Raw genomic sequence first — 20,911 nt, 5'->3', positions numbered from 1 at the left:
GAGCAATCAGGAGAGCAGAAACGCGAGGAGATAAATTTTAGTTGCTCCTAATAACCTCAATCGCCTTTCCGAAAAACAAAAATTCTTGCAAGTAAATCGAGCGTATGAATAGGAGAGCAGAAACGCAAAGAGGTAAATTGTATTTACTCGTAGTACCTGGCGCATTTGCCAATTATTAAGAAAACTAAATTTAGTTCCTGCTACTTCTGTGCTCCTGATGAAAAATCCGATTTTTCACCACACAGAAATTCGAGCAATCAGGAGAGCAGAAACGCGAGGAGATAAATTTTAGTTGCTCCTAATAACCTCAATCGCCTTTCCGAAAAACAAAAATTCTTGCAAGTAAATCGAGCGTATGAATAGGAGAGCAGAAACGCAAAGAGGTAAATTGTATTTACTCGTAGTACCTGGCGCATTTGCCAATTATTAAGAAAACTAAATTTAGTTCCTGCTACTTCTGTGCTCCTGATGAAAAATCCGATTTTTCACCACACAGAAATTCGAGCAATCAGGAGAGCAGAAACGCGAGGAGATAAATTTTAGTTGCTCCTAATAACCTCAATCGCCTTTCCGAAAAACAAAAATTCTTGCAAGTAAATCGAGCGTATGAATAGGAGAGCAGAAACGCAAAGAGGTAAATTGTATTTACTCGTAGTACCTGGCGCATTTGCCAATTATTAAGAAAACTAAATTTAGTTCCTGCTACTTCTGTGCTCCTGATGAAAAATCCGATTTTTCACCACACAGAAATTCGAGCAATCAGGAGAGCAGAAACGCGAGGAGATAAATTTTAGTTGCTCCTAATACTTGGCTCAATCGCAAATTGTCAAGAAAACTAAATTCGAATCGGTCGGAATAATCTGCGTGTGGGGGGGTCGGACTATCTGACACCAGGTTTGTCGGAACAAAAAATAAGATTGATGTTGGAAAAATTGTTTTTATTCTTAAGTAGCCAACCAAGCTACACAATGAATGAAACTAAAAATTACATTGGAATTGAATCAGATAAAATGAAATTTTTCTCTAAGTTACAAATATACAATACAAAATCACAGTTGTCTCGACAGTATTTATACTAAATTCACACTGGGATGGTGCTGAACCTTTCAGGTTAAATGGGACATTCCGGTGACAGATTTAATAAATAAACACAAACGTAACAAAAATAAATAAATGCACTTAAAGACTGTTCAAACGTTTTACAACTCTGAATGCGTTTCTTTTTCACCGTCTTTTTTTGAGCTCGTTGGTTCAACTTTCTCCTCCTTTTTACTATCGTTCTTCTTAATTTCTACAGTCTCAGGCTCCTCTATCGTTTCCTCTTCTTCAACTTCAACGACCTCTGGTGCACTATCGTCCTCTTCATGTTTGGTTTGATTGTTTTCTGTCGTTTTTTCAGTTGCAGGTTTTTCTACTTTTTTTGGTCGGAAATTCCTCATTTTATTAACCAAGTACTTCACTTCACGATCCAGTGCGGCCATCTTGTCCATTAGCATTTTGACAGTTAACTTGGGGTGTTCAAATGGTTTGGTTTCCTCCTGTTCTTTCACCGATTTGTCTCGCCATTCAGCGGTGCTATTAATCAGCTTGACCAAGGTTTCGACTTCGTCGTCCTTAAACACGTAGTTTTCAGCATTCACGCTTTCGGTGAAGTTTTGTGCAGTTTTCAGGAACACACTGGAATGGTTCAGCATCGAGTGCAACGCTTTCAATGCTTCAGGTCGTTCTTTGTGTTCCCACACTCTACTGAACAACTCTCGAGTTAAGTCGTGCATTTCATCCAACTTTTTCTCGTAAGTGTCTGCGTCGGCTTCTGAACCGTCTTCATACAACCAGTCAGACACTTCGCTACAAGCTTTTCGGATGTTTTCAATCTGTTCTTCTGTGGCTGCCACGCTGTATTCTTCTTCTTCCAATTTGTTTTGCACGTCAAAGACGAAGCTTTCCAAGTTGTTTAAAGCCGTGGCTCTTCGATTGATTTCGCGCTCAATTTTTTCCAGTTCTTCAAGTTTCTTCAATGACGCACTTACTTGTTCTTCTGATAAATCACCGATAGACAAAACGGTTTCCGAGGATTTGATAGGTTCCTTGTGGACGACTACTTTCAGCTTTGGTTGAGAAGGGTCAGTAGCGTTCTTGGAGTTGGTGCCGTTTTGAGATTTCTCTTTGGTTTGGGCAGGTTTTTCTTCAGACTTAGGTTCAGGCTTGTCATCTTCATGGATTTCATGAACTGGTTTTTCTTCAGCTTGCGGCTGTTCAGCATCTTCAGGTTTGTCTTTGCCACCAAATAGTTTACTGAATGTACTACCTGAAATAGAATAAAAGTGTAAAGCTGTGAAAAATTAAGAGTTATGGACTCCTTAATTTTTTTAAAACAGTTTTGGGGGAATATCTCCCTTAAATGACCTTTTATGGCAAAAGTGCCTTGATGCTGTCTTGTAGAGAATATAATTCCCTACACTTTTTTTATTTTTTTCAAATAACTGAGTTATGGACTCGTTAAATTTTTTAAAACAGTTTTGGGGAAATTTCTTCCTTAAATGACCTTTTAGGACAAAAGTGTCCTGATGCAGTCTTGTGGAGAATTTAATTCCCTACAACTCTCCCTTATTAGACTTTTTCGATTTTTTTTCAAATAACCGAGTTATGGACCCGCTACATTTTTTAAAACAGTTTTGGGGGAATATCTCCCTTAAATGACCTTTTATGGCAAACGTGCCTTGATGCTGTCTTGTAGATAATGACCAAAGACGTCAAAATACGGCTAGACGTTATTTAAATCTCAATCGATAGTTGTGTCACCTTAGATGTTAGGTTAGGTGAGGTTAGTGAGTAAAATGCATTAAGAAAAAACGTGCCAATATTATTATTATTATTAACCCTGTGAAACGTACATGCATTTTAATATACAGTACAGGAGGTTGCATTTTGTTGTATGTGATCATGTTTGGTAACTCATCAACGTTTTATCAGAAACCAATTTACGTCACTGTTGCTGTGACATTTGGATCTGTTAAGTTAACGTTTAAAAACGTCAAAAATTACGTCATACGTCATTTGAACTCTTCTGTCTTGAGAAGTAATTTTGGGCAAAATTACGATTTGTACAACGTAGTTTTCTGCAAACTGCAACTGATTACAGATAAAGTTAAATAAACTTACATCTGACTTGCTTGAGGTAGAAAATTATGAAACACAAACTGCCAATCTTTATCAGAAAATTACTTTCAGGACTGACACGCTGATAACTTAAACTTCCCTAACAAGTTCCAAAACATAGAAAATAGTTATAAGTGCAAGGAATGTTTCAGTTATAATCTTACACATAATACTAATCATCTAAAAATTGGAAATTTTGGTCTCTATTGTTACAAGAAATGTCAAGCCAGTAAACATGCTTTTTTGCCACAAATATACATTTTCCTAGCTTGTGTGACTTCTAATGGTAGAATAATAATTGTGTTGTGATTTTTTTAATATCAATATTATTGTTATTATGCTATATTTTGGGTTACTTTAAGCCTAAGCAGAGTCTGTTTCTACAGGTGCCTGTTATAACAAAGCTTTTTGCTTTCTTAAATTTTCAGATGTAGTTTATATAAGAAAATTCTGGAATTTTGGCAAGGAACCAAAAACGGTGGATTCTAACTGTACTACTTGTACGTAAATAGTCAGCAACTTGTTAATTAATTTCATAAAATTATAAACACGTAGATCATAAGCATATTTTATGTATGAGAGAAAAACTTACCAATCTTAGACAAAGTGCCCTCCTCTTCAGAAGGATCGACAGTTTTCTCTACAACCAACTCGACATTAACCAAATTGAGAAGCCCAGATTCGTCGAGATTAAAGTGTGCCTTTATTCCCTTACTTTCCGCGTTTTCACCTAAATTTTTCTCCAAAGCTTCGGCCACACCCGTTAACTTGTATTCGCTCAAATTTTGACCTCCCACATACCGCACCTCTTCCGCTGACAGATAGTCCAAGTCAGCATAATTCGCCACGAAACTGAAATCGTCCGTGTGCTTGTTGAACGTGATTATCTTCTTCTGGGGGTAGGGATTCATTAAACCGAACAGAGTGCGCTTAACAGTTTTCACACCTAGAATTTTTTAAGTTTGATTTGCTGGCCGGGTCACTTGGATGAGAGAAAATTACCTTCTTTAGTGTCACGTTGGAAAACTATTTGAATTGGGAATAGTACGGCGTCTTTTGTGATAAACTTGGTAACTTTAAATCCAGTACTTAAATCGGCGGCTTTGTATACAGCTCCCATGACTGCGGCCTCGTCAGTATTGAGATTCTTTGCTAACTCTTGACCGACGACTTTCTGAAGGATTTCCTGCACTTTGGGCACTCTAGTTCCTGTGAATTACAATTTAATGTTGGCAAAATATGATCAAGAGTAGACAGTCTCATAAAACGTCAATAAAACCGTGGAGACTGATGTTTCTTTATACTCAAAGAAACGTAATATTTTAAAATGGATATTCTAGTTTTGGGAAGCATATGGTAAACAATTTTTTACTATTCACGGTTTGGTTGAAATTTTATAAAAAATTATGCAATAAATTTGGTTATGTAGAAAACTAACCAGCTCCAACTAACACAACTTGTCCAACTACATCCATGGTCAAATGAGAGGTTTTCAAAGCTTGTTCTACAGGTTTAGCGACACGTTCCAACAAGTCAGGAATCAAACTTTCCATCTCCTCCCTTGTTACCAACACTTTAAAGTCTTGCTCATCCAACAGGCCTTCAATTTGAGCGTAGTGCTCCAAGTTGGCGGAAAGAACATTCTTTAGTCTGCCCGCTTCTTTGAACAGTTTAGCCAACGCTCTAGGGTTTTTGAAAACGTCATTTGGGGTCTTTTTCATTTCGTTGAACTTTTTGGCGAGAAAATCGCGCAGTCTTAGTTGGATTTCCAGACCGCCGAGAGTGCGGTCGTAACCAACTCCCAACACTGACACTTGCGGGTGAGTTTCGACAAAACCACGTTCCTTGGTTTTAATGGTTTGGTAGCTGACAAGGGTTGCGGTGGTCGAAGAAGCTCCCATATCGTAAAACAGGACATATTGGGCAGTTTCGTTAAATGTTTTGGTTCTAAAGATACCTGCAAAAACAATTAATAGTTTGGAGAGAGTCATAACTGAAGTTAAGTGTATATTTTTGCTAGATTTTTAATATTCCATTCCATACCAGTCAAAATGTTCTAAAATGTACTTTGTACTGTTTTAAATGTACTATTTTGGGTCATTTTTAAGGGTCTGTATCTCCAAAAGGCCTCAGCCAAATTTAATAAACAAAAAAGGTTTTGAAAGGCCCTTTTTTCTAGAATCAGGAACATCATTCATTTTGCCTCAAAAGTAATTTATTCACAGATATACAGGGTAAAGAAAATGTACAGCAAATTTCTGTCATTTTATAGGATAATATTTCAGGGTATTTAAAAATGTATTAAAAATTTAAATTCCCCCCAAACATTTTAATGTGAATTTTAATTAGAATGTGTAAACTTTTGGTACCTACCTAAGGATCTTTTCTGTGAGCAGTTTAGTCATTACCTACATAAAATAAAACCCCATACCTAAATAGTAAAATAACAATGTGAAGTATAAAAATGTATGTCAGAATTCCCTCATAAAACAACCAGTTTTTTAATTGATCCAAAGGTTTAAAAACTTTGATGATATAGTAATTATCTCATTTAAAAAGAATTAAAATTACAAAATTTCTACAACCTAATCCCTATCCAGTATAACTGACATATTCTTATCATTTCTAGACTAACAATACTTACCATAATTTAAGGCTACAGCAGTATAATCATTGATCAACTGCAGAACTTTAAGTCCAGCCAAATTGGCTGCAAGCAATAAAGATTTCCTCTCCACTTGATTAAAAAATCCAGGCACTGTCAACACACATTCCTTTATGGGTTGTTGAGCTCCATTCTCTGCAAACTCCTTGGCCTTGCTCAAAAATTGTGCAACCAACTCCTCAGGACTGAAAAAAGTCTTCTCATCCTGCTTGAAGAGTATTGTTCCTCTATCAACATCAGGAACAATCTCATAATAAGGAAATCTCTTTTGGAATAGTTCCACTAAAGGATTATCAATGCTTTTGCCAAGCAAGTCTAAAATGTAGCTGTAAGCTTGTTTGGGGAATCGCAAACCAATAGTTTGGGCGTCCTCGCCAATAAGTCGGACGTTGTCGCGGAAACTGATTACAGCAGGGGTTTTTCGTTTCGATTCTTTATTTAAGGCTATTTCCATAGGCACACCAGGTGAGACTATTCCTACTTTCATCCATTCTGAACCCAAGTCCACTGACATTACCGCTAAACTGTCTACATAGTGCAAACCAATGATTGTGATAAGGGCACTGAATAGTGTCGGGAGAAGTTTCATTGCAATCTAGAAATTTAATACTATCGAATTAATTCGATCTAGAAAGATTAGCCGACAAACTAACCAACCTCCAAAACGTCTGGTGGAAGGATATGTTATTTTTAGAGATAATATGTGGAGGAAAGGTATAACTGCTTACCTGTATTAAGTGGCGCAACTCTTTTTCAACACTTCAGAGCAAAATAAAGTCAATTTTAATTCAAGACTGCTGGAAATTATTTCTTTTATAAAACCACGTCAGAGAAAATCCGCATGTCAAACCGAACAGCTGACATGTTTTGCCTGGGAAGCCGAAACTGTCAGTTGTGGCATTCAGCGATTGGTAACTTTTTGTCCAATGAAAATGTCCAGCATGGACACGTGATGGGCTACTAAGAGAGCACAAATAATGATGGACATTATGAGAGTGACAGAGATACACATACAAATTAGTATTAAACCAGTGAGTTGTATACCTTTTGCTGGAGAAGACACATTACTGAGCCTCAGTAAGGTATGGCCATCTATTGACGAATAACTTGACTATAAGAGTGAAACAATTACAGATTTCCTCTATAGTAAAAATTGATAATAATATGGACAAGAACCTACAAAATTAAATTATTTTGATTTTGCTAGTGTTTTTAATACTTTGTATTGCATAATCTTAATTGCAAAAGTATTTATTATAACACTCTGCTTGTTTACTTCCACTTTTTCATTTTAGTCGATTGTAATCTTGAACCTTTCCTGACAAGTGGTGAATGCGCCGTTGTTGGATAGATTGAACATCAAACTATTACAAAAAAATAAATTTCTGGGTTAATTAAAAACAAATAAATAAAAGTCATCGTTTACTTTCAGGTACTTTATTGCATCTTTGATGAAATTCACACAAAAGATGCCATCATGTACACAATTTTCTACCTAACATATGCGTGCGATGCACATCAAAAATAAAAACGGTACTACTTACTTACATATTTACAGTTACGAGATAGTCCTCTGAGCGGTAACATTTATATTTTGGTACATCAATATAAGTAATATGCTAATATTAAATTTTACGTCGCGATAACAATACAATAGTCGTTATAAAACTATATTATGTTTATATGTTACGTAATATTTATTTAGATTATGTGATAAATTTATTCCTTTCATTACGCAAAAAAATCAATTAAAGGGTATACAATTGGGCGTTTAGATTAATCTCCAACACATATAAAAAAAAAGTAACAAAACGAATTGAATACAATTTAAATTTAACTATATAAACCAACTAGTAACAAAACGATGTAAACACGAAATATAAATATAAAATGAGGCAATTGATAACAGAATAAATGTAGTAAAAGCCACAAAAAAAAATAAAATTTAACTCTAAATCGTGAATTATTGCAAAATGTTGTTCAATCGCTTATCGAACATAATAAAATAATTACGCCTCCAATTTTGGTCCAGTTTAAAATACGATTATTAGCAAAATTAACCCAAAAATTAAAATACCAGTCCTATATCAGGAGCAACGTTGCCAATTTTCGTCAGACGAGCTAACCCATTATAAAGCCATAAACGTGAATTTATACGGCGTATAACGGCAATGGCTATAGTTGGTTAATTATTATTGAAATTTCCACAGTCGATAATAATTCTAAGTTGAGCAAGAAATACGCTCGATGACGCGATGAAAATGGTTATTCCATTACAAACGATAATTCCTCGCAAGAACCAAAGTACTCGCAAAAACAATACGCGCGTCGTCAGATAAGTACCTTGATCTTAAAACAAATTGTTATCTCAGTTTGGCACTTATCCAAAATTTCAAATATTTACTACCACACAGATGTTTGGTTAATCGTCATTGTTGTTTACGACATATTGTGACAATATAGTGGAACAGTACTGTTGATTTCGAAGTGAGGTATTGAAGGTTTTCAAATTCATGTGTTTGTGGGAAAGATTCTAAGTGGGAACTTGGCAACATTGCCTAATATAATAACAGAAAGTCGGAATCATACAAATGAGTTTAATCATTCATTCATTATCATAAAATAGCAAATTAATGAACAAATTGTTATAATATCTAGTAGCAGAGATGGCATTGCATTGTTTTGTATCAACTTTGAATGAAACACATCAGTTAACGTGGAAGGAAGGTTCTTCAGAAAGACAATAAGATCCTTTGCTAGAGAAGTTCAGGTGCTTTTGAAATTGGCACCAACTCAACGGATTACTTGCTGCACTAGTTCTATTGTTACTCAGGTAACCAATTCCGTAATAAAATGATATTTTCATCAAATCATTACAATTTTAGACATTACTAAACGGTTGAAGAGCACTGGTTTTGTAGTGGCTTACCAGAGTTCAAAAACGATAAGCTAATCTGTGGTAGGTGATGACTGATTTTGGCCGAATTTGTTTGTATATTCTGACCACACAGACAAAAGATTGACAGTTCTCATTGACAGTCACGTGACTGCTTTAATTATTGAGAAGATTGTGTCACGTGACATTTGTCACATTTTACTATTGACCAGACGTTTAGCATGTTGATTTGTGATTAGTCAAAGAAACGACACACTGGCAAATTTGACAGAACTACAACTGTCAAATTACATCATTGTGACGTCACGTTTGCTCTGCTCACGTCGCAGAACGTTAAAACGAATCAGGCCACGGAACGGTTAAACTTGAAACTTTCTCCGGTCGTAGTTACTTTTAAGTTAACTTGAATCAAACTTCCCTATTTCTATTTTAACAAAATAAACATATTTTAGGCTTTTAGCCTAAACTATGTTTAATTTGCACCAGCCAACTAATGGCTTAATAAAAAATATCTAATAATATAAATTTGCATGAGCCAACCCGCAATTAATGACACTTCTTCGAATGAGCTTCAGCTTATTAATCATTCATGTAGTTTCCAACTACTTTCTATAAAATCAGGACAAATTGTAGAGTAAAGAATTAGTGTAGATTATACAACGACATAGTGAATCATGATATGTATGGCAAAAATATTTGATTGGATGATACCTAAAAGTAAAAATGTTGAGAGAACAAAATGTAATAATTCGTCAAGGTTCACCCTGACCTGAATAGTTTAGGGTGGCAATTTTTTACCTGAACAACACGTCATGAGAACTGATTTAAACCGAATATTGGTGTGATTGTCGGCATTAAAAACCTCAAATGTGTGAATAACTAAGATAGTAACCACTATAAACTAGTGATAAAAACATAAGAAAATGAAAATATTTGGTTACTTAAAACCGTGGGTGTCACAACCACGAAACTAGCCGCGGTTTACCCAACAATGTTGATCAACAACTTATTTTCAACCGTACAATATCCCACACCGACGACGACGATAAACTACGGCGAGTGATTCAATTTAGGTCATTAAAAGTTCCACATAACAACAATTATATGGCATCAATTGGTGAATAAGTTACGGTCAATATGTTTGATTTGAATTTTAATGGGGTTTCGACAATCATAATTAAAGTGGCAACGTGGATCCGATATGTAGGCGATGGCGTTAGAAAAGGTTTAATACCGGCAACACACTTTTCTGTGCGTTTGTTCCGGACAAAAGTCCTTATTTAGCATGGAAGATTGACTTTCACGTAAAGCAGATAGGAAGAAGTTGCCTAGAGACTAGTCCTAAATGTATTTAAAGTACGCGAAGTGGAACTATTTACACTTTTTCTAAAGTTTTATAATTAACTTATCAGCTCCGCCTACTTGAGTAACATAGTACTTGCGAATGGTTGTTAATTAGTAATTATTATTATATCACAGCCATGGCTCTCTTGTGAAATTAAAAAAAACCACACCAAGTTTATAAACCCAAAAAAGTCTAATAGAGAGCGTTATAAGTAAAATAATAATATTAGTAATCAGGCGTATTCAACTAAAAACAATCCAACCACTATAAACAAAAACCAACTTATGGAAATCGATACGTGCCGCAAATGCTGACATTTAAAATAAACGCGCATAATTTTTTTGATATCTAATCTAATGAAAGTTTCCTGGAAAACATGCAACGGAGGTTATAGAGCTTTACAGGAAGCTATAAGACCGCCATCTGGAACAAATCAGGAAAATGGCCAACCAACTAATAATAGTCAAAATGCTTTAAGAGATTGGCGCCTTTGGTCAAGTAGTTTAAATCTGAACACATAGCTCAACGGTTGATAGGAAAAATTACAGAAAAAGATTTAGACTGCATCTGAATTGAAGCAAGAATAGCTTTTAAGAAATAAAAACTCAGATTGAACTGAACCCTGATTTCCTTAAGAAAGTAGAATACCTCGAAAACTGGTTATCATATAATTGTTATTTACCTAACAAGTGCGTAAAGTGACACTGCACCTAGAGTAAGAAAAATTACTCTACGGTAAACTGAATGACATTCTTGAAGCTTCTAAACCCATCCCATACCAGCTAAGATGCTTAGAAATTATTTTCATCCATACTTATTGCCAGCTTCAAGTGTTTTATGAATGAATGGATTTCAACGTTATTTAAAAATGCCAGATTCTTCTAAAAATTTAAAAAAAGGAAATCTCCTTGAGTTTAGGTTTAATAATATTTTGAAAACTACAAATTTATTGCTTTCAGTTTGGGTAATTATGCACTGATAAACATGATGAACATTATGTACAGCATTAATAAATAATCAATTATAATAATGTCTTAAAGAATTATCGAAAATATTAATTATTAATGATGTTTTCGAATTAACAACATTATGACTATCAGTGATCAATTACGGATGTTCGACGTGTCATCATAATGCACAAATATTTTCTAACCAGTACATTTAGCTTAAAACGGAAATTTAGATTCAAAATGTAATAAATTACATTTCTTGATAAACTGCTTAGTTGAAAACTCGCTAAAATGTATTGTGTCAATGCAATAAAACCAAAATACATGAACACTGAGATTAAATGGTAAAATGTGATTGTACCATTCGGATAATGAGTAACAGCGGCCACAACTCTGACATTCTGAGTAAGATTAATTTGATTGTTTTTTAAGTGATTAAAAAGGCTCTAACAGTAACAAATAACATAATATTTATCCTTTTATCACGTACAGCGGAATTTTGAAGAGTGTTTTATCGTTTTAGATTGGGTAGAACGATAACGCCAACATGTTTTCCATTTTAGATTTAATTGAATTAGTTGCCTTCAGATTTTAATAAATCGTCCAGAAGTTAAGTATGGCGAAAGCGCCAATTCTTTGGAACGCTTTTAAAGGGTCGTGAAAGCCCAGCAACCCATCGCTCATTGAACTCCAGATACAACAGAGTAATCGTTCATATTTTGTCAGCATTGCGGCATTCCAGGCCAAAACGCAAACCGTATCGAATCCAATATAAATCGGGAATTATCCATTTTCTATAACCTACGGGACAAGCCAGATATTAGTTTGATTTACAGGAGCCGTATAATTCAACATTTTAACGGATTAATGTACTCATATATATTCACACATATATCACATTAACAATTGAAAGCCCTTACGGCGGGGAGGATTTGGTAGATAGAATGTGGGAGAGAGGTAAAGGGCGGCCGCATGTTTCCGAGATAATTGAACGTTCGTCGTTCCGGCCTGACCTAGTTCCTCTTGTCATTTTAAAAACTCACCCACGTCTCTCCATGAATATCGAATAGTCCTAAATAACGCTACGTTTCCAGTGAAGCTATTAAACTATGGTACACGTTCGTTTGCATCTCCCCAAACATGGAGGCTTGTCCGCAACTAAAGGAACTCTCACTTTCCATCATACACGAACCCGTAAACCTGCTTGTAGGCAAATTGTTGTTGATGAAACTCGTTACACTCCTGCTATAGTCTACAAAGGAATTCTGGTTTTCCACTGCAGGAGATGACGTCTGGTGATGTTCTTCTTCCAGTTTCAGTCTCTTCACTAAAGGATCATTGTCTACAACGTTAACTTCCTCATCCTCGTCAAGGGCGGTTAGCATTCGTGGCGTTGGTGGAAGGTAAAATTGCGACAGAACTTCGTGCATGTCACACTCGTCCACAAGGTCTTCGAAAGGCCTCTTTTTTGACACCGTCGTCGTCGTTGAAGAAGCTTCTTTCGTCGTACAAGACTCGAAATTGTTCGACACTAAGAGTTCACTAGCACTTACGTGGTTTATCTCCTCCTCGAGCCTGGCATGGAAATCATTCTCAATAGCGAGGTGCTCGATCCTCTCACTACCGTTAAAGTCATTAACACCATTTTCAGACCCGTTTTTCTCGTTTTTTATAAACTCGGTTTTAATGTTCAAAAAACTGTCATTGCTGTAACACCTCGGATAATGCAGCTGTTGCTTTTGCAACTTCTCGTCACGCGTTTCCTGCTGCAGTCTCTTCATCGTATTGTTGATCAGCACTGACCTGCACAAGTTTGCTTCAGGATCGTCAATTTTCTTCAACTTGTTCAAACTAATTTTCAGCACCTTCCTCCTCTCTTCCTTCTGTTTGTACTTGGCGGAAATCATCGAGGGACGGTTTCTGGGCGGGTATGCAGTAGGGTAAGCACGGGGTGGACCGAAGATGTCGTCGCAATCATCCATGGGCTCTGACGCGCTAGGAATTTGAGGAGTACGCATCTCTCCTTTACAGTCACCTAAAACAAACGACAAGCCTTGTTTAGTTGATTTCACTAACTAGCGGATATCACGCTTTTAGCATACTACTCAATAAGCACCGTTATCAGTCAATAATAAGATAATGTTTGAACTGGGTTTTGTAGCGATTTATAAGTGTTCATTCTGATAATTAGTAGCGCGTTTAACGATTCCGGTATACGTAAAGGTAATCAGCTTATTGATTGCTGCATAATAATAGATATAGTTATCGTATTTTAGTTGGTTTTAACGCTTGAAAAGATCACAGGATAGAGAGTGCATGATTTTCATGTTTGAGCTTTACCAGGTGTATTTCTTAATTGATTGCCATTAGAACTGGCAGTAATTGAGGTTGACTTCAGGATGATGTGTGTTCTAATAATTCATCAGCACAGACTAAATTGAATTAAATGTCTAATAGCTTGAGAGCCAGCGAACTGAAAGGTGCAAATGTTACTAAATACATAGCGGAAATCTGATTTAATACTCTTATTCCTTAAAAACACATATTAAACATTAGTCTAATCTCTGTTCGGTTTTTAATAATGTAGAAAATCAAAAACATGTTTCGCATTATCGTTTTAAAAATTATCGTATGAGATAATGACCGCAACCTCAACTTTGTAAACACGGAAATGTGTATTGTTTGATTGAGACTGTCAAGATGTACAAAACTGTAATGAGCCTTATCAGCGGTTTTGTTGACAAATAATACACAGTCTTCAGAGATAATGGTTTAAGGGTATTAATCAATAAACGTCGTATGACCTAATAGTATGCAAGACTATAAAATATTTTATTTTAAAAGTTTGTAATAGTTTTTATGTGTAGTTGTTAAAATTTGAAGCCCGAGGCAAAGATAAATCTTACTTTCGTTCGTACAACGTTTTATGTACAATAATAATAAAATTCAAATGCATTTAGTTAAGCAAATTTAGTAGCAGTGTAATGTATACTAAATAATCAGCAGAATACTTATGATTTGCTTATCAATGAAATCAGTCAAACGAAATCAAAATAGAAATGAGCCAATAAGCAAAAAATCTACCAGAAAAGTGTAATTTATTGCTGGCAAGCATGAATGGCAAAGAAGTCCGTAAATAGTATCAGCAAAACGGTCTTGTTGGCGTATTTTAATGCCATGGTACTATCAAGCACGAAATGATATTAATTTAGTAATTGTTGTTATTTTATAACTCAACTGTTATTTAATTAAGAATGTTTAAAAAGTGATAATGTTATTTTCCACATTTTAGAATTTTGTTAGTTTTAAAAAGTCACATAATTTCTAATTAATAGCTATTTATGTAACCAGTTACGAAAAGTTCGATTTTGTGTAACGAATGAATGTTTGTAGGGCGAGGGTCCTACAATTTGAATGAGTTACAGAATAAGACATTTTCGAAACGTGTTGCATATATCATTTTTTCTAATTTTGACCAAAAAGCTGTGAAAACCATCTTTTAAAGTGATTTAACACAAATATTCACTTTCATAGCACCTTGTATAAACTGTGACAATGACATGTTATGATGGAAGTCGCCCATATGTTTCTACGGAAATGCATAAAAACAGGGAGTGATGAAATGAACTTTTCATAACTAGTTACATAAAGTGATACTTTTCGTAACTAGTTACGGAAAGTAAAACGTTTTGTCATTCTAATCAGTTTTAAAAAGTGTCACTTTATATGCCAAAATTAGAAAAAATTATTAATGTCATTGTAGATAAAGATGGAACTAAACTTGGACATTTTGATTTAATCTGTGAATAAAATGTATGATAATATTGGCGACCTTAAACACAGCATTACAAATATTATCCTCATGCATTATAACAATGCTGATAAAAACAAATCCCTTCCTTTCCTAGCCTACTACTGATGGCATCCAGTTCACCTGGAAGTACAAATCCCTTAAAAACCCTCCATAATAGGCCTAAAACTCCCCACATTCAAACCGGATTGCCTTTACCTTTTCCCTTTAAACCCACCGAATGAAAACAACACAGTCTAGCCGAAAAACCGAATATAACGTCACTGAAACTCAATTCATTTCCCGAGTTATCTGTGGCTGAATGAAAAAATCTCCATGAGCTGCCCGTGTGTAACAATTGTGTATATGCCTGATAAGTAAATCGACGATACCATTGTTTTCTCACCTTAGTTTAATAAATAAGCGATTTTGTCACACGTCCAGGCACTACTATATTTTAAGAGTCACTTTCTTGTATCCTAAGGTCGCAAAAGACAACGAACTACACTGCTGAAGTAGGGACAATATTGAAACCCTACAAGGGTAAACTGTCCAGGTATAGGGGGCGGAAAAGACAAGATTATTGTGTAGTGATTGACCACTTGTAAAGACCATTACAAAAGGACACGTTTAACAAAAAGGAAAAGAAATACCGCTTAAACAGCCTGTGTTGCGTCAACAAAGTGAATCCTCAAAAAAACAATTATTAATAAATTAACAATGAAGGTTTTGTCGTGTTAATTACCCAGTTTAATGTAGGTCATCGTGTAGATTTGGATCTTTTATGGGCCGCAAAAATACCTGAACTGAATTCATTGTTTAGCTGGCTATTTATTTAGTTTTCCTTGTGCGGGTTAACATAGTTTTTGATAATGTCCAGATCGTTTGTGACTTTATTAAAACTGTTTTTATTGTTTTTTATCAAAATGATAAAGTTTTTAAATCATCAAGTTTATTCCCTCATTACCCACGGGTAGATAATTGGTGTTATTATCTATTCAAAACTAGCGAATTAATTATTAACGAGTGGCAGACAAACAACTTTTTTAACATTACTTTTTATTGATATACATCACCTAACCACTATCATTACAAACAGTGTACAGTGTGAATTAATTTGATTCAGTAAACTCTAGGTATAGATATCAAAGGGAGTCCCGGAAAATATAACTTTTTAAAATCGTATGTGTAATTCTTCATAATTGTTATTTGCTAATGCAGGGAACTCATTAGCATCAACCATTGATTGTATGTCACCATAATCGGTTAACGTGGTGCATTGTCCGCTTTAATTACCAACAAGTCGAAATTAAACTAACGGAACGATTATTGAAATGTACACGGGCAACCTTGTCTACCTATCTTAACCACGTGTAGATAAATAATTGAAATTGGAAATCGATAGTGAAAGTGCAAAAACTTGTAAATCGATTTTGTATAAAATATTGGTTTTGGATAACAAACGATTTTTGTTATTACTAAATTAATATACATTCTTGTGGTTTTTATAATTTTTGTGGCTAGCGAACACAATTTTAGAACGTATAGGATTTTCCAAAACGGTCAAATAACAAACTAGTTTACGATTTTGAATGGAAACTATGCACAATAAAGTAAAGAAATTGCTTAAATTTGCTGCAGCAATACTTACTTCAATAATTTGATATCTGCTAATTTTAAAGTTTTATTACCATTATTAAAAGGCTTATACGTATAACCAAATACCCCAAAGGGAAAAAATTCACTTGGAAGGCTCAGATTGAGATGACAAGACAACATTGCTGTTGAGAAAATTGAGCGTCAAAAATGGTACCGAGGATATGACCGAACGAGCCAGTCAAAGAGGCTCCATAAAACAATAAATTACAACATTTTGCTATATTACGTAAAGCCGACTGTAAAGCTTAGGATGACCGTAATTTTTGGAAAAACATAAAACAATGTTGAATATTCCAACACTTATTTTCGGGTTATAACCTAACCCAACCTAACCTTCTCGTAGTTTTTTTTTTCCTTCAATATTACAATTATTAATCAAAATTTGTATTTGCTTTTTTTCCTGTTTGCAATACAATAAGGTTTCGTTCTGCGGGTAATTCAAAGGGGACATCCCCTATATTATTTTATTAGGTTCACACGGACCCTTATAGCAACCACTCTGAGAACGGAGTAGGTGAATTAGGATCATTTTACTTTTAAAATTAAGTTTCACTTTTTAAAAAGAAATAGAAAAACCAGAAAAAATGAGCAACTTTTATAGCAAATAACAAACGCAAAACACTTTACAGAAGTAGAACAACAAACGAGTCAGTTAAAATAGTGACGCAAGTCAGTGTGGACATCGAATACGCGTAAATAGATACAAAACAGAAACGTTTTACCCTTTAAACATAAAAATGCCAGAACAACATCAACAAGAAATTTAAATTCTCAATTTAGCTCTCAATCGATTTTTAAATATTTCATAAACCTATTAATAGAATACCCGACCCGCGTCTAAAAATACTGTAATCACATACAAGGATCTCACGAATAACAAGTAATAACAGAAGAAATTCAACAAGTTGATGACGTAAGTAGTGGGAAAACACAAAGAAAAACATTGTAGCGTATTTTACAATTTATAGAATCAAGGTGACAAAAATATTTGGTTCTTTTTCATAGAAAGTTTCAAACGATCACAAAATGACGACGTTATTGTCGTGCAGCTGTAACAAAAGACAAAATCACGCAAGTTAAGACAATGACGCAAGTTTTCAGGAACTGGAAATGCGTAAGCAAAGGCCAGATCTAGCGGGGAAAACACAGAGTATTTATGTTTAGAAAATTATTAGTAAAAAACTGAAACGATCAAGCCTATGTATGATGAATCACGTAGTCATCAATGATTACTGATTAGTGATGACGTAACAGATGTTGCGGAAAATATCAAGGGTGTGCTGAAGTCGGTGTCATACGAGTCTAAAAAAAGTACTTTTCACGCAATTTATTCGACTGCCATAACAATAATAATTATGGTTAATCAAGTGAGAAGGAAATTTAATTAAAAACTACATCTAAACAACCTTCGGTTTAGAATTACCTTTGGCAGCACGAATCAAAGGAAACGCCGTGCAACCATTAAAAATCACTAACCTTTTGTTTAAAAGAATAATATCAATCCGTGCGGCGGCTAACAACCTTAAAAGTCGAAACAACCACTTATCCGAACCGAAAACACTCAAAAACTATACGGCAAACAGTCAGTCCTCGGTTAAACGAACGCACGTACCAACCAGACGGAAAGTAAAACAAACACTGAAAATATATGAATTTTTAAGTTAGCTGACCTGACTGATAAGTACTGATAAAGCGCTCCGCAGTCCGCTTTAGATTACATGAAAGCACTACTGGGACTGTGGCATTTTAACTAAAAATCGTTTGGCATGAGCTTAGGTCGAGATAATGACGCCAAACTAATCGTCGGACGTTATTCTACCTGAATTCGCCTGGGTCAGTCTTGACGTTTCCACCGTTTCACTACCATCATCACTGACACGAGCTACCGCGATGCACTCCACCACGACAATGACGCCAATCGAAGAATGGTTTATTTTTTAAGGCGCGCTTTTCGCCTTACTATTTACTATCTATTAGTCGCCTTGTTGATCGAACATATCCTTGAGGCGATTTCATTTCGAACGCTGCCGGTTAGTTTGGAACACTCGATCCACACAAACTGCTTGAATATTTTAATCGTTATTCAGTTTATTATTTTCTTCGCGGCTTGTTTACCGGCCCGACTCAACATTGACTTGCAAATTACCTAAACGCGATCATTAACAATACCCGCCACCCTTTGTTGCTCTTTTTGGTCATTAAACGAATCATTTTTGAACTGCAATCAAACAATATTTGTATTTCTTTCTCCACAGATTGATTTCAATATTGTGTTCTTAAAAATGATGAACCTTAAACCAACAATCATTCTGTTGTATAGTCAACAAAAATCTACTTATACCTGTTAGGACAGCCATTTGGATTTCTAGTACTTAAAATATTAAAGGCTTTTGCTTTTGCAATTGATCTAGGTTCTTAACATGGGACTTCCATTAGTTTTTGAAGTTATTATACCTGCAGATTTATAAACACAATAAATTATGACCAATTCAGTGTATACACATGTGGTAAAAGAAAAAACAACAGACAGAGAAACATTGATAATTGCATGTGCGAGACATAGTCAGAAAACGTAATAAAAAGTTTAGTCAGTGAAAATTTTGGGGCAATGTTGCCAGAAGCTTAATTCAGAGATCAGTTTCATAATTTTATTATTGGTCTATTGGACTATTCCTATTTATGTCAATAAATGCGTGTTTTTAGCAGTCCAACATGAGAGTTAAGGTGAATTTATGCCCCCCAGGACGTTAAAATAGAATTAAGCTAAACTAATTTAGTACTAAGAAACATCAACATGTGTAATGGCATGTCCACATGCCATTTTATGAAACCGAATTTTCTAAGTTTTAAGTTAGTCAAAAACTAAACTAATATTAGTTTTAATGCTTATCGCCCATGGCCGGGTTTTGGACAACTGATAAAACACAAAACAAAAACTGCAATCAAAAACTTAAATTAAGCACAAGGTAAAAGAAAGAATGTTTTATCTGTGAAAACAAATTAGTACAAAAAAGTAGTATATACCAATGTATAAAATAGATAGAAAAATAGAACTTGTTAAACAGCACCCACTTTTATATTGAAAAATTATCGAAATATCAAAACAATTTAGCTAAACAAAATGCCTGGAAAACCGAGATCTTAGGACACGACGGTAAGGACAACTTTGTTAGGATTTTTTGTGAACAAATACATGAAGCAATTTATTTTAACAATAATTATGCATTACAACATAACAATTCGTATTTTTTCTTAGCTGTTAATTTTGTGCTCCATAAATTGAATGTAACTACTAACTACAATCCTTATTATAATTTTCTTCAAATCAAACACCAACAAAACAGAAAATGGTAAACAGACTAAAATTTTAAGTTTTCTGGATGCCTTGTATTGTCTGGATTTTGGATTGTACTGTAACATTTTTGCAAAACAGTATAAATATGTACTATTTACACAGAAATAAAACGGCCCATACATTATACAATTAGTCGTACGACAAGTTGTACGATAGATTGGCCAGACAATTGATGCGACAAGTTGCACATGATTTTGGCCACAAACACAAACGATCTGAGCATCAATCGGTCTTAAAGATTTGCAGTACGTTTTAAATTTTTGTAGCACACAGAGCATCATGCCGCGTTCGTTGTGAACAACAAATACAGCAGCAATAGTGGTCGCTTTAGTTCATGATGAAAGAAAAGTTAGGAAACAGAAAAGAAAGGAAAAAGTTTATGTTTATTGGCATATTCATTGAATTTCACATCCCACAAACAAACCTGCTCACGATAGAGATCAATAAATTCAGTTCAAAATGTATTAGTCTCCATATTTACGAGAATTTTAAGTTCTTTTTTTAAGTTTATGTCGAATTGAGTCCGATTTGTCGTATATCAAACGCCGTCGTACGATAAATTTTTCTCCAGTCAAACTACCGTACGATTCGACCGGGTCGTACGACTTGTTGGACGACAGCACCACACACTATGCAATTATCGTTTCGACGGTCGAAACGACCTGAGTTGTACAACTTGTCGTACAACTAATTGTATAGTGTATGGGCCGTTTTAGACTAATAAAAATAACCTACACTCAACTTAATTAAGGGAATTGCCCCCATACACTGTTCAAGTCTTCCAGAACTACAAATTGGTGAATGAGAGAACAAAAGAATTTATAGATCATAGTCTAATGTGGGTTTTAGTAAAGTAGTGTGTCCATAGTATCAACTCTAGTGTGAAAGTTAATTTAAAGTAAGATAAACCACAACTTCTATTGTGTCAGAAACTTAAAGGTAGCAATCTGATTTAAGATTTTGGTTGCTTTTAATCAAATTGCCAAAATATACAGGTTAATGATGCATTTTAACGAAATTGTGAGCAATATATTAGTTGTTGGGTACCTAATTTTTTGATTCACAAGCAATTTCATCCCCCTACTTCGTTGG

The 20,911-nt window shown here is 34.9% G+C and overlaps 2 protein-coding genes across 8 annotated transcripts in view; both read right to left on the bottom strand.

The window, feature by feature from the left end:
• Positions 1-923: 923 nt before the first annotated feature.
• Positions 924-6,711, bottom strand: Grp170 (hypoxia up-regulated Grp170 co-chaperone protein). 2 transcript variants are annotated; one of them, XM_081983023.1, is made up of 6 exons: positions 6,553-6,711; positions 5,804-6,419; positions 4,598-5,116; positions 4,162-4,368; positions 3,752-4,105; positions 924-2,308 (listed from the first exon to the last, which is right to left on the bottom strand). In XM_081983023.1, the coding sequence occupies exons 2-6, from the start codon at positions 6,411-6,413 to the stop codon at positions 1,200-1,202; spliced, it is 2,799 nt and encodes a 932-aa protein (XP_081839149.1). In that variant the 5' UTR covers positions 6,414-6,419; positions 6,553-6,711; the 3' UTR covers positions 924-1,199. The 2 variants fall into 2 exon arrangements, with proteins under 2 accessions (XP_081839149.1, XP_081839151.1); XM_081983025.1 differs by having other exon boundaries at positions 5,804-6,492; positions 6,553-6,687.
• Positions 6,712-7,245: 534 nt separating this feature from the next.
• LOC145731309 (uncharacterized) overlaps positions 7,246-20,911 on the bottom strand; it is a 74,473-nt gene continuing 60,807 nt past the window's right edge. For 3 of the 6 annotated variants that reach the window (XM_081983028.1, XM_081983026.1, XM_081983031.1), the window contains one exon: positions 7,246-13,050. In XM_081983028.1, the coding sequence (XP_081839154.1) occupies positions 12,098-13,033 (936 nt within the window). In that variant the 5' untranslated portion in view covers positions 13,034-13,050 and the 3' untranslated portion in view covers positions 7,246-12,097. Of the gene's footprint in view, positions 13,051-17,887; positions 17,912-17,940; positions 18,194-18,283; positions 18,513-20,911 lie in introns of those variants that run through there. The other 3 variants (XM_081983029.1, XM_081983027.1, XM_081983030.1) reach the window with 3 other exon arrangements.

This window comes from Ips typographus, linkage group LG6, assembly GCF_016097725.1.
Source record: "Ips typographus isolate SLU linkage group LG6, UJ_Ityp_2.0, whole genome shotgun sequence".
Classification (NCBI taxonomy): Eukaryota; Metazoa; Arthropoda; class Insecta; order Coleoptera; family Curculionidae; genus Ips; species Ips typographus.
Note: the sequence above shows the minus strand (reverse complement) of the source record. Positions and strands in the feature narration are given on the sequence as shown.